Source organism: Mauremys reevesii, linkage group 11 (assembly GCF_016161935.1).
Source record: "Mauremys reevesii isolate NIE-2019 linkage group 11, ASM1616193v1, whole genome shotgun sequence".
In the NCBI taxonomy this organism is placed as follows: Eukaryota; Metazoa; Chordata; order Testudines; family Geoemydidae; genus Mauremys; species Mauremys reevesii.
The window spans coordinates 14249174-14264171 of NC_052633.1; the positions used below are offsets into that span (position 1 = coordinate 14249174).

At 43.0% G+C, this 14998-nt stretch overlaps 1 protein-coding gene across 2 annotated transcripts in view; it reads right to left on the minus strand.

Moving 5' to 3' along the window:
- Positions 1–735: 735 nt before the first annotated feature.
- Positions 736–14998, minus strand: part of CPS1 (carbamoyl-phosphate synthase 1) — a 131743-nt gene continuing 117480 nt past the window's right edge. For both annotated transcript variants that reach the window (XM_039494419.1, XM_039494420.1), the window contains 6 exons: positions 14434–14508; positions 11318–11416; positions 4976–5035; positions 3859–3971; positions 2965–3094; positions 736–1756 (listed from right to left, as the gene is read on the minus strand). In XM_039494419.1, the coding sequence (XP_039350353.1) occupies positions 1658–1756; positions 2965–3094; positions 3859–3971; positions 4976–5035; positions 11318–11416; positions 14434–14508 (576 nt within the window). In that variant the 3' untranslated portion in view covers positions 736–1657. The remainder of the gene's footprint in view (positions 1757–2964; positions 3095–3858; positions 3972–4975; positions 5036–11317; positions 11417–14433; positions 14509–14998) is intronic.

Below are 14998 nucleotides of genomic sequence, written 5' to 3' on the forward strand. Positions count from 1 at the left end.
TGAAAAGTGCAAAAACTTCACACGATAAGAAGCAGGAAGGATTTTGTTCACCATAAAAGTTAGTATCTGAAAGAAATGCCAATGATAGGAACATAGCAGTCGCCGGCCGGGATCAGACCTTAGTCCATCCAGTCCAGTGTCCTGTCTCTGACAATGGCCAACACCAAGTGCTTTGGAAGAATGTGCACGAAACCTCACAGTAGGTCAATGTCATATGATATGTCCCCAAGGTCTAACCCTAAACCCTAATAGTTAGAGACTGGCCTAAACCCTGGAGCATGAGCATTAATAATCTGTTGGTATTAACTATATCAACTCTGGAGGTTTTTATTGTCCATGTAAGTGTCCAATGCCTCCTAAGGCTGGGCATTGCATGTATATGTTAAGAGAGAGCACAGAGTGTTACAAAAATAAGCGAGAGAGAGAGGGACAAAAAGTACTTAGATTATAAACTCTATGGGGCAGAGCCAATCTTTTTATTCTGTGTGTGTGGACTGTGCCTAGCACAACGGCCACTGGTCCTTGACTGGAGCCTGTAAACACTGCTGCAACAGAGACAACAAATATTGCATTAGCACAGTGGGATCTTGGGCCATAACTGGAGCGCCTCAGCGCTACTGCAATACAAAACAAATATAGCCATCGGGATGGGATGGCATCCAGAAAGGCAACATTGGGTGAGAGGCAAAGAGAGAGTAATTTCATCAGAATGAGCTAAGAACTGCAACACTCAGATCTCATTTTGAAAGTATTCCAGTTTAATGTTCACAATTATAGACCAAAATGTTTGAGAGCAGGGTGGCATTTTGGGAGTATCCTCCTTTGAAGCAATATATTAGATTGAGAAAGAACCCTGTGATGCGCTGGTAGCAGTCCAGGATTCGTATAGTAAACCAAATTCAAAAACTAAGGACTGAACAGAATTCAGAAGTGATTCCAGCACAACCCCCCATCAAATCTGCCGACTGGAAAAGATGACACTCTGCCAGGACTAAAACAAACAAACAAAAAGTAGCTGCATGCCCAGCATTTGTTGTCGGAGAATAACAGTGAATTCTTGTGTTTTAACTTTAAAGAGCTCCTGTCACACTCAACATATTCAGCTGCTCTGTACTATGGCAGGCAACTGCAATAGCATCAGGTTTGAGTATTATAAAGGAGAAAGTCACAAAGATGTTGATAGTCAACAATAGGAAACAGACAAAAACTACATGACAGTTCCATGGGGTGGGGTGTAGCACTTGCACCTGAGTGTGGCAGGGACTGTCTAAGGAGAACACAGAAAGAACCTTCAAGGAATTATTATAAAAAGACAGTTAACCACCAATGTGTAGGACCATATACTTTTTCTTCTGTCTCCTCCAGCATAGTAGGGTCTGGATCTACCAATCTACCGGGTAGTGAATATGAGCTTCAAACAGGGAAGGAATAGATAATGTTTTCCAATAAACATCTTGAGCGGGGAGGCTGACTGGGAATTGTTAGTATAGAGTTACTGTGTCTCCTCTGTAAGTTACAAAGATAAAAATGTCAGATCCTAGGAAACAAATGTAAATAACCAAATATGGGCTGGACAGATGGTCTCAGCAACCAGGATTGGGATTCCTCCTTTATCCTGGTGTGAGAAGACTTGGATTTCACGCTGGTGGCGCCTCTTCTATGGTGGATTGCTGGTATTTAATTTTCTGTAGTGGAAAAGACTCTTAGCGTCTACTTTCCCAGAGTATTTGATGGCTTCAGCAAAAAGCTTTGTCACCTGGAAATATAAAGTAGAGGAGACCGATCATTTTGCAGCCTTTTCCAGGGGGGGCTGATTAATAAGACCAGTTCTACACCCTGATCCTACCCACTGCTCCATGCCAAGTCACCCCAGGGCCCATCCTGAGCAACAGACAGCCAACCCTGCAAGCCTGTAAAGGCTTTTGGATCCTTGAGGAGGAAGGCTTGATATAAATGCAAGATATTATTTTCTCCTTCATCCCAGACTTTATAGAGAAAATAGGGTTATTTCCTCCCTTTAGGGATTAAAACTCTACTATAAAAGAGCTGAACACAATATGGTGGCAGGTCGGTTACTGAATCATGAAGGGGGATCTTCTTTCTGGTTGACAGTGAGTATTTTTCAGACAGGTAGAGAGTGCTCTGCTGCATCCCATGCAGGCTTGGCACCCTCATGTCTATGACGATGCAGCTTGGCATTGTGTTTGTTTTTTATTTGCTCAAATCATAGCACAGGCGTCTGCACTCCAACCCCTAGCTCCAGCCCATGTCTTTTGGGTCTGACCTTGCTCCCACTGAAGTCAACAGGAATTTGGTCACTGACTCCAATGGGAGTAGGATGGGCCCATAATGATTGTTATAGCTAATTGCAGAGACCGTCTATGCTCTGCTGGGAAGCACAGTCCAGCTGTCTCCTATCAGAGGTATGTTGGAATTAATAGATTTCAAACAGAAGGCTAGCGTCCCTACCTTTATCAATAGCTGAAATGTAGTTCGCCAGGAACGCCAGACAGCTAACAGATGAAGCTTTGTTATCAATTAGGAAGCTACCCCAGTAAGTGTCAAATTCATTTGGACTGACATATTGCAATAGTACCAGATTTGCGTTGAGATTTTTAAAGAGGAGGCAACTTCTTGTTCGGAGCTTCGACAGCTATGAAAGAAAGCTGCTACCAAGCATGTTTTACTGATGTTGTAATGAGCCTGTACTGGAGGATTTGCTCTAAAGATGGAATTGAGACATCAGTGGCCCTAGGCAGTGACATAGGATCTGGCCTATGCATTTTTTTTAAATCTTGTTCTGCAGCACTCAGTAAAGAAAATGTATTCAGGCAACCACTTTCCTGCAATTTCAGGTACATCACCATTTGTCGAACATTAACAGGGGTCTGGAAATATTGGATCTGAAGCTCAAAATGGCCCCAGCACTTTCGACACCAGAAGAAAGAACGGCGAAGGAGATACCTGGAAGTTAGTGAGAAGAGCAATCCCGCTGTCAACAGCCGTCCTGCGGATCACATAATTATCATGGACGAACTTGGTGTTGCTGTTGGGGAGGTTAATCACCAGGTCTATGTTCCCATCTTTTATCAATCTGAAAAGACAATACCGAAGACACTAAGGAATACTTTGCTTACTGAAGAACTTCAATGAATGTATGTGTGTTCAGCTGAATAGCACTGGCATTTTTAATTCACTTTAAAATGTAATTTTTATTGAATAGTACATTCTGAGGAAGGATGGGCTAGTGGGTAAGGCATTGCACAGGGACTCAGGCACTCGGGGTTCACTTGCTGGATTTGCCTGTGTGACCCTGACATGGGGCTAAATTCAGCCTTCATGTAACTAGGTGCAACTCCATTAAGGCCCTGATTCTGGGAACTGCTGAGCACCTGCAGTGCCCCTTCATGTTTGCAGGAGGCGCTCAGCACCTCTAAAGGTTAAGATCCCAAATGTCCTAATTTAAAACTCCGACATACAGTGCTGCATATGCTAGAATTTAATCATATATTGGTGCCTTGGTGAGGTATGAACCTCAATGAGGCACAAGGAGCCTAGGAAAGACTTAGAGTAAAATTGCTCCAATACTATAAGAAATGGGTGCTATTAATTACACTCTTCTTGATTAAACAGAGGTAAATTTCCTTCTCATAACAATTACAGGCAGATTTGAATACGTCTTTCCACAGCAGAACAGTGACCCATAAAGCCCTGGAATGAAATCCTGGCCCTGAAGAAGTCAATGTGAGTTCTGCCACTGACTTCAGTGGGGCCAGGATTCTCCCTCCCCCTAACTCCCTCCAACTTCACTTTTGCCGAAGACTCCCATAGTCTCCACAAACTGGGCTAAGCTCTTACCTCCTGATTGCGGGGAGGTTGGTAGTGTGGCTTTCCTGGGATGGCCAGGCCACTGGAGTTGTAGGTACGCTGTTGGCATTGAGCCAGTTGGAAGTTGCTTCTGTGGCATAAAGCTGCATTGAGAGGGAAAATATATTGTTGTCTACTTTGTAACACAAATGCTTGTAATGTAACCATGCATTGTACTGTCTGGGTCTGATCAAATGAAATCAATAGAAAGACTCCTATAGATTTCAGTGGGCATTGGATTAGGCCCCATTTTGTGAGAGACCCACCTGCAGAAGCATAACTTTCCCATTGTTTATGTTATCAATGATCTTCTGACAGATGAGTGACAGTAAACAGCAGGTAATATTGCCAAAATCACTTAGGAGTCTAAGTACCATTGACTTTCAACAGGACTTAGGTTCCTAAATCACTACCGTGAATGGTGCCGAATAGAAAACAGATCAATACATCTAATATTTACATCAATACCCTGTGGCTGCCTGCCAGTTCTCTTTAAGGGCTTTCTATTAAATATGGTCTAACATTTTACAGTCATGATGTTAATATTCTCTAGTGATGATGACCCAGAAAACAGGTTCTACATTGGACACATACTTGCCTAATTAAAAGTGAATTGAAAAACAATACAAGTTTGTACACCCTTAGATGCGCCTTTGTAATATATTAAAGGCCCCATACAGATTTTTCACCATAAAAGGGTGGTTTTTTTCCTTCCCTTTTTTGTGTTTAAAAATATGACTTCCTGACTTGCTTCTTTTTCTTGGAGAACTCTGCAAGCCTCTGGAGGACCTGTAATGTGACATCACCGCTGCAGGCTGAAAATGGAGCTGCAGTTCTTCTAGCCTTGAAAGTAAAAACCCCTGGCTCTAGCAAATTAATCCTGTTTGTTCAGTTTAATAATTGTACAGTGTTTTAGTTGTGTAACTCTCATTGACTTTAACAGGAGCAATTCAGCTAAAGTCCTTACTGTGCTTTGAAAATGTAGGTGGTATGTGTCTCTTGTTTTCATTTGTCATCGTCTCAACTCGGAGGATCTCAAGAAGTCATTCTGCTGCCCCTTGACCAGATTTCACATCAAACCCCAGCTTTGAAACCCAAAGCAACGTACCTTGAAACCTTCTTCATGCAGCTGCTCTGCTACACCAAGGAATTTGGGACGGAATGAATGCTGAAAAAGAAATGTAAAAGAAAGGATCAAAGCTATGATCTAGCAACGGGGCACTTTCCCCTTCACTGGACATCATGGGGCTTTTTCAGAATATGTTACGAGGGAGATATATTTCTTTGTTTGGCCATGCGTGTGTGTCCATTTTTTCCCTCCTCGCTAGATGGCTTTCTGTGTCATTCTCCTTTATGAAGACACTTGAGGACATGTGCAATATTGTGACATTACAAATTAATGGTTTGGTATGAGACTGAAGCCCAAATCCCACTATCAGCCAAGATACCTCAATATGCTAACAATAATACATCCCCCAGAGTGTTTTACTGCAATTATTAAATGGCCCTGCAAAATAAATGTTGGGACAAACAGACTTTTATAACATACTTTACAAGTCTCCTCCTATGGTTTTAGTTGCTATTCTTTTTAAGGCTGCTCTGTAACATTTGGTTTCAGAGCCAGCTACAGCAGTGCCTGGTCTCAAACCCGGAAGAACTGTCAAGAAGTAGCTTCAAACGGGAAACACAGGCTTTGGGCTGCTTTTGGGTGCTGTGTTTGCAATTATACAAAAATATCCAGGGTGTGTGCACACTTTTCACATACACACTCCACCAACTTGCCTAAGGGATTTAGGCACCCAATTTCCATTCGAAACTAAGGAAGTTGGGGGTGTCCAGATCCCCCTGGCACCTTTGAAAGTCTCTTTCATGATGTATTTGTAAACCCAGCAACCATACAGAAGAAATGAAGACGTAACATCTTTTATACATGTGCGTTTGACTTTACGTTCATCGGGCACTTAGGGCAATAGGGAAATAACATTCTAGTAAGGACATATGCTGCCTCCGTACTTTGGGGGTTTAAGTAGTGCAGAGATCAAAAGCAATGTGTGACCTTTTCACTGTAAAGTCATCCTGAATCTCAGCTGTAACGTGACTCTGACCAGTAAAGAAGCAGGATTATGCAAAACACTTTCCGCACTGGAACTGCTGATGCCCTAACCCTCGCAGAGGTCATGAAGGGCAGAGTAAGAATATTTTCTAAGAAAGAAAGTGAGTCAACAAGTCCTTTGAGCTCTACAGACCCTGGCAAGAACCTCATCATAAAGTCATTTCTGCTCTGTTCACTAACTGGAGAATACAAATATACAACGTGACGTGATTGGCAGCTTCCCAGCCAGAGAACTGCTCTGCCTTCTGGTCAGAGGTGTTGGCTTTCACAACAATCTTATAAACTTCTATCAAACCTGTACTGAACACTTGTGACACATAAAACAGCCTCTCCACAAAAAGAAATTACATCTGTCAGCTTGCATCTGAGCAGCCCCAGATTTAAAAGCTGACTGAAAGTACCTGTGTAAGAAACCATGAGTAACTAAAGAACAAGCAGATTTAGTTACTGGAAGATATTTATTGCAGGAGGGGGAAGCTTATTTCTTTTCTTTAAAGGAAAAGTTTTATATCCTGTAATATCCTTCTTGCACTGCTGGGACATCTGGCTGGTGGTAAAGGGCCAGATCTTCAACTGGTGTAAATCAGGGACTTCAATAGAGTTACCTCAGTTTACACCAACAGCTGGCTCAGTATGCAGCTACATAATCTTGATTCTGATGCTTTGATCGGGAGCTTTGCACTTAAGGCCAGTGTGGGGCAGACAGCATTTTTTGCTCCTAAAGATCTAGGATGGTAGCTATGATATACGGTTACACTGAAACTACAGGCTCAGAGAGTTGGGATTTAAAAATAAAACACTCCTTTAATGTTCTCAGCATTTCATGGCTATCAGCACAGATGTAAGACAGATGCAGTCCATCCTATAGGCATCACTGAATAGCCCAATCAGGAAGGAAAATGAAAAGAGCTTTTCAACTATTCTTGTATCAAATATTTAATGGCAAATATAGGGTTCTAGCCACCCCCATGTTCCACAGCTTCACAAGATTCTCCATTATTAAAAAACAGAGCAGAGCATCAGCTGCTGTGAATGGGAATAGCTCTATTTAATTTCAGTGGAGCTCTACTGATTTAGACCAGCTGAAGATCTGACCTGTAAAGTTCTGTGGAACACCAGATTACACGGTGTTCTACAAGACAAATGATTATGCTCTGTAACCTGACTTGGCTGACAACTCAACCTGCATTTTGTTGCAAGGAAAATGAGAAGTAATGCCGCTTTGCTATTTTTAAGGTGGCTACTCCATTAGCAGCCCTTAGGAACGGACATTGTCTAGTGGCCTCTCTAAAAGGGCTGCCAGAACTAGAAAGAGATACTAAGACGAAGGAATTGGAATCTCTCAAAGATGCTGTGTGTCATTAATTACAAATCTTTGGTTCCATTTACAATGTTTGGTCAAGAACTTAGCTGAGCATTTGAGCCTTTAGTGGAAACAATATATGCCAGAAGGATACAACTTTGAGGAAAATTAAAGATATCCCTTTTAATTCTGGTTTTGTTTCTCCATTCTATGAGGGATGTGCTCTCCTCATCTCTGGATAGTTAATACAAATGAGACAAAGCCGTATTAGAGTGAAGAAACTCAATATGCTAAGCAAGGGTCCCCTAGTCCCATTCAGAGAAGCTAACTTTTCCACCATTTTGGCTTCTTTTTTCTACCTTTTATACTCTGATGGCTCTGCGGGACCTAAAAGTCCAGCCTGGAAAGCAAATGAAGCAGTTAATCACTGAGCATTGAAATGTCCAAAAGGGAATGTTTATGTGCAACTCAGCTGGCCTAACATCCCCTGCAGATCAGATGTACCACCTGTGTAATAGTGTAATGAACCGGTGATTGTCCCAGTATATCAGTGCCCTCTCCGGGATGGAATCAGCTGCTCAACTGAGTGCATCACAACAGCTAAGAGAGATCATTCTGTCGTTCAAGAGCCAAGGGCCTGTGCTTTGGGAACTCTACCCTGCTATGAAGTTCTGAATGATCATGGTGTGTATCACAGAGAAGTCCTTGGTGGCTATGGATACTATTCAGTTTGTTTCTGAATCTCTATTTTCTACATGAGCATACACTGCCACCGTGTCAGTTTGAGTTATCTGTTCTAATGTATGTGAATGAAATAAGAATAGCATTTCCTACTGTTATAAACCATCTCCACCCTCTCATGGCTCATTATTTACAGAGACGGGGGTTCCTTTTTTCCTGCCTGTTCATAATGATGTCTGCTCATGCCACTATACTTCATACATATATATAGTTCTGGTTGTTTCAAACACACATCACTTTGCTGTTTAGTTATCTAAGAAACACGCTGTTCTGAAGCACCGGGAGAAGGCTGTATTCCCCTGATTTGTTGTTCTCTTTTCCAACTGCACAATACTCAGAGAAAAGGACAACACTTTGTATGCTCTTTAAAGTTTGTTTGGGTTTTTTTTTCTTTTTTCGAAAGACCTTTGTCCCAAGCACCATTTGGCTCAGATTAACAGGTGCTGGTGCAGACGTGACATTAATCCTTTATATAACTCAAATCACTGCTCGGCCCCTATTTCCCCTGGAGCACTGGCACCAGGCACATAGGCTCAAATTTTATACATCAGTGCTTTCCAGAGCTGGTATTTCAAAATGTTACCCCTACAATGATTAGCTGTGAAGATACCAACTGCAGGGCATGCTCTCCATAGGAAGAGCCCAGGGTCTGACATTAAACTATCTCTGGATGTCAAGCAAGCACTTTTATGCATGTCTGTAGTAATTAGCAGCTGTGATTTAAATCCATTTATCATTCTGATGAGTCTAAGAAGGAGGTTGGGCTCGATGCCGCGTTCTCACTAGTGCAGTTGATTTACATGTTGCTTTGTTATCAGTCATCTCCTAGGCACCCTCCACTGGCAGAAGAAGAGACTTTCCCCTACAACCCTTTCAAATTCCCCAAGGACTCACTTCTACCATTGAACCTTGGGGTCCAATTCACTTTTACTGGGATAGTGTCTGTAATAATCACCTACTGGCTGGAGAACCAGTGTTGTTTTAATTATTTTTTTATTGACTTTGTGCAACCATGTAGGATGCAAGATTATTACAAGCACAGCAGGGGTATGGCACAGGGCCATAAATTGTTTTTATGAGACCCTAGAAATTTTCCAGTCTCGGATGATGTGATTGATCATCGGTGGGACATACAAGACCTTGAGGAGATTTATGAGCATATCTGACTTCAGTAGCTCCTGCAGATGGTAATTACCCCAATGTAGAGAAACTGTACTTGTTTGTTTTTTTCCTGGCTACCTTTTTTTATCCTGAGATGCATATTCTCATTACAGATCCAGAACTGTAAACGGACCAGAGCAAATATCTCCCTAGCTCCCTCTGCAAAAGCCCTTGCACTGAAAGACTTCCCCAATGACACTATTTAAACTTGCTGCCACTTATAGTGACTTTGAGAGAATGCTGACAGTAAGGGGTGCATCCATGGATTCAGGGCCCAAACCGGAAAAGAGCCAGTAGACCCAGAAAAGGTTGATCTGAGATTCCACGAGGGGGCCCTACACGCAGAGAACGCCTGTATAGGATGGTTTGGGTTAAGAAATAAGTAGAAGTTAGGTTTGGGGCTTAAGTTAGCCTACGTGTAGAGGAGTGTGGGAAAGTGATAAGTTGGAAACAGAGTGTTATGGGAAAGTAAGAGTTAGCAAGGACATAACCCAGGTTATGTTACCGTTATGGTTGGTTACATACCTTGGTTACAGCTGGTCTGAGCAAGGTTTTAATGAGTGTTTTTGAGAACTGGAATGTTTTATTAAAATGCTATCTATACTGATAGTATGGGAAGGACAGTGGTGCAGATGTTAATTTAAATAATGTGTAATATCAAGAGCCAATAAGAAGGTGGAGGACATCTAATTTTGATAAAGGGCTGGTTAATGTTAATTAGCATTATGATGGAGTATAAAAGGAGTAGTCTGGCTAAATTGCAACAGAGCTCCAATTAACATCCAAAGGTACTGTTAGGCTCCAGGGTGATACGGCTTACTTTACTCTGTTATCAGTGGACTAATCACCCATTGATACATCACTTCATCTTTGCCTGTGAGTATAACAGTAGCATTTGGGTAAGTAGTAACTGCACGCCTGTTTGCTTAATTGATCATTTTGCTTTTGCATGAAGTTTGGTTGTATCGTTCCAAGTGTCACCTACTGGTCCTCTATTAAATACATCTTCTGTAACCAACCTAGAGGCTTGAACCTGAAAACTAAGTTGGGTTTTATTGCACCTTTATCTTTTAACAGCATAGTATTAATTGGAAGTATTTCAACATCAAGGTTACAGGGAGCACAAAGGAGCAGGACAGGGAGCATCACAGCACTGCTTTGTCTTGATCCCACTCCTGTTTCACAGCTTCCTCCTGTAGGTATCCCAGTGCTGCATGCTTCCAGCTGGCTGATAGCAGCAGCACCATGAGGCAGAGTGCTGGCTGCAGACCCCAGCAGGCAGGAGAGGAAGTAGCCATGCATACTGATCTCCGACCCTACCAGCTAATTGGTGCCACTCTTTCACTCCTATTGGGCAGCCAAGAGAGCAGACCTTAACCTGAGGAGATTCCTGCCCCTCACATATACTGAACTGTAATATACTTTGCAAAAATAACACATCTTTCATCCTAGGAGACTCTGTTACAGCTCTGTCTGGCCATGCAATCTTAGTGGAGATGGAGGGACAGAGATGGCCATTTTCTGTACAGATTATTAAGTGTGCAGGTTAGCAGAGTTCCACTTTATGGGCTTGCAGGATGCCCACCTTATGGGCTTCTGCAGCAGTGAGTCTGTGATCTGACAGAAAGCTCAGGCCTCAGGATCAGAGAGAAATGCATGAGAGTCACGAGCACTTTGTGGGGATGGGGGCAGATTTTGATTTCTTGTTGGGGGTGGATCTTTGGTTAGATATGATCTGGGCTTCACCCACCACAGTGAGGCAACTCAGACCCGTCTCCGCCCTGGTCTCCCAGTGCAAAGGTCCATGGTCTTAACTCTGCCCACAGATATACGCCCCCCACAGCTCCCATGAAAGCCAATGGACGCTACGTGAGCATAGGTGAGGGAGAGATCGGGCCCACTGTGTGGAATCTAGTAAAAATTCTCCTCTAGCACGAGAGTGCACAGTTTTACTGCTCATTCTCGCTAAATACTCACACACCACTGTCTGTTGTGGCTGCAGAAAGACCCTCATGCAGAGAGCTTCCATATAAAGCCAACATAAATAAGTGAATGGAAAGCGAAGTGCCAGTTACCCTGTCTCCATATCGTCTGCCCTTTTTTGCTCTGATTTGCAAACTCTTGGTGCTCACCTGGATTCCAACCAGAATTCCCTTCTGTGGAAACTTAAATCCTGTGGAGAGCATTGCCTTCAGGAAGGCAGAATGGATGCTCTCCCCGAAGCAAGCAACCTGGGAGGGAAGAACAAGGCAGAGGAGTGAGAAACAAACAACAACTAAAAAACCATTGTGCAACATTTTGTTTACGATGTGCTCGTTTCCCCTTTCTGTAGCACCAGGCTTGACTTCTCTTGTGCCAACAGAGTAAAAGCAGATCAGCACAGATGAATCTTATGTTTTTAATTAAGCAATAATGAAGGACTAAGCAATGCTTTACTCTCAAGCAGCACACCATGGAGCAACATAAATGGATTCTGCTCTGAGTTATTTGGACACCAAAACACAGCGTCTGGTTCACAGTATGTGAGCTTGTAACAAAATGTTTAATATGACTTAATGCTTAAATAACAGTGAATATTAGACATGCAACTGTGCGCCTGTGCATGAATGCAAAGTTTGCAGCAGGAAACAGAAGTTCTTTGAGATAGGTGGTCCCTATCTGTATTCCACACATGGGTGTACATGCATGCCTGAGTCCAGAAATTCTAATAAGCCGTCAGCAGTGTCCACTGGCCCACATATCCACAGTGGGTCTCTTCATGCTCCCGACCAAGGACATAAGAGGCAGTGAGGGTTGATGCCTCTCCAGTTCCTATTCTTACCGTGGATTCAACAGGATCCATAGCAGAGTGGAAAAGGGCAGGTGGTGGACTACAGATAGAGACCACACGTCTCAAAGAACCTCCTTTTTCAGATAAGCAACCTCCATTTCTTCTTTGAGAGCTGGTCCCTATGTGTATTCCACACGTGGGTGACTGACAAGCAGTACTCAGACTGGAGTGGGGTGTGAGGAAGCCAGCAGCATAGATGATTGCAATACTGCAGTTCCCACTGCTGCATCTGCAGCAGAGGCCTGAATTAGCGTGAATGTCTTGCAAACGTGTGGCTGCTCTGCATAAGTCTAGTATTGGAACGTCCTGCAGGGATGCTGGAGAGGCAGCTTGTGCCCTCATGGAGTGTGCTGTGACTCCATCAGAAAGAGGCATGCCTGCTAACCTGTAGCACTCAGGAATCCACTGAGAGATTCTCTGAGAGGATATGGCTTGAGCTCATGATCTTTCTGCTATGGCAAAAAAAAGTCTTGGTAATTTTCTGATAGGTTTGGTCCTTTGCAGACAGAATATCAGGGACATCCCTCTGACATCGAGGGAATGAAGTCTTGGCTCTTCGGCAGAAGCACGGAGTTTTGGGAAAAGGACAGGTAAGTGGATACTTTGGTTGACGTGGAATTCAGAAGTAACCTTGGGGAGGAACTTAGGATGGAGCCAAAGGGATACCTTTTCCCTGTGAAAAACCGTATAAAGAGGGTCTGCCGTGACGGCTCCCAACTCACTCACCCTCCCAGCTGAAGTGATAGCAACTAAAAATGCAACTTTCATGGACAGGTGGGACATGGAGCATGTCATCAAGGGAATGGACGGTGGTCTGGTGAGTGTTGACAGTACAAGACTGAGGTCCTATTGAGCTATAGGTTTGACCACTGGACAGTACCGATATTGAGTCCAGAACCATGTTCCTAGATGGAACCAGAGGATGATAGTCCTTGTGTTTTGGAGCTGGAGTCACCATTGGAACCAGTAGATCTTTCTTCTTGCACATTTTACCCTCCAACCTGGGGGTTTTCAGTGGTACCGGTCCTTTAGGACCTGTGAGTGAGGGGCTCACCCAACCTTGGTGGGTTTGGGAAAGGATTGCATCTCTTGTGGACAGTCCTGAACAGGGACCTGATACTTTAAGCAAAATATGGCCTGGGCCTTCACCGGGGCACTTGGTGGACTGAAGCCCAACACACGTCACATGTGTGTTAAAATGTCTTTGTAGCATAACTGAGCATTTTACCAGTAGAAAGTTATTATCCTTATTACATATGTAAGAAAGACCTTCATAACGATCATGTTTCATGGCATTTATGAATATGGATCTTTCCAACTCGTAAAAATTAATAATCCCTCCTTTATGACTAAAATATTCTCTACCTCCATCTAAAGCTCAAGAAAAGTAATTCTCACTCCTTGGCTACATTTCCGTTCTTTTCTCCCCTTCTCCCCCACCCCCATGGAGTCAATTCCCTTCTGGAAGTAGGAAGTACACGTTTGTGTTTTTTTCTGTCCATTAATTACAATGAAAGCAAATCAGCTGCTGTACGGATTTCACACGTAATATGAAGAGCAGGTTAAAACAGTACCAGAGAGAAGCAGGAAACATGAGGTTATTTCAGCCCTACATGTAGGCCTGACTCTTATTTATAATAAAATTCCTTTACATGACTCTGACAGTGGGCTTTGTTCCTATTATTGCCTATGTCAGCACGTGTTCACTAGAATGGGTTTCAGAAATTCATCGGAAAGTCATAACGTGTCCACAGCAAGGTTGGAAAAGACAGCCAAACCTCGACAGTCGTGCCTGGAGTTAATACTTCAACTGCTACACTTTATTCACACTGGCTCTCTCTCTCATTTTGCTCCCTGGCACACATCTCGCTGGTTACCAGGCAACCATAAAAATCTCACCACACATATTTGTTGCCAGTAAGTAACCTGTACATTCTGAGACCAAAAACTCATGACCTGGAGTCTGCTGTTGCCATTCTGACGTGCACTGATTGGGATTCTGAAGGTTGTATATACATGTCTGTCAGGAATTAGGCGATTCATAAAATGTACTGACATGCTGAGAACTTTCCAGAACCTGACAGCTCGCTTTGAGAAACACATTTCATGCTTTCATTGAATCCCTCGCTGACTGATGGAATTGAGGTGCAGGTGAAGAGGGACATCCAGTGGCCAAATAAATTTCATTCTTCAGGGGAATGCCCTTGTGGGTTTTTTCTAGAGACAAGGCAGTCTCTAGTCTGTGTGTTGGGGGAAGGAAAGATGCCCTAATTTTAATTTTTTTTAAAGACTTTTAAAGACTTTTTAAAGACTTTGGTTCTTTTCAATTCAGCATACAGATTCCGTCCGGATACTTGCACTTATAAGATCATTAACAGTATCTGTTAGAGAAAGCTTAGTAAAAAATGTGAACGGTACCTCCCCAGTGGAAGCCATCTCACATCGGAGAATAGGGTCAGCATCTCTCAGTCGGGGCCAGGAGAACATTGGAGCCTGGCAAAAGGAAGGAAAAGAATATAAGGGAGAGGGAGTATGAAATGAATTAGAATTCAGGTGTACAGATTACGGAAGTGAGAGATATACAGGTCCAGGTTATGTACAAGGTGCATAAGTGTAAGAGAAGCATTGGTTTAGGTTGATGACCAGAAAGAATACTAGGCAAATGGATTTCAAGTATCCCTAGAGCCTCGGTCACAGAATGGGATAAATGTTCATGGATTTGACCAGCAAAATGCCCCTGTGAGTAACCCGAGGCAGGATTTCTAATAAGTTGTGGTACACTGTGATTTTTAAGAGGCTATTTAACACAGAAAGGCTGTTGGATGACTGATTCCTGAGAGAAAGAGACAGATGTGCTGCTGTCTGAGACACACTAAGTGGCACTGGTCAGATATTTTTGCGACGGGGCGTTTTTCTGTCAGGAAATACTGTTTCATTCAAATAAAGACTTTCCGTGGAATTGTGTCAATTTAGACTAAACTTT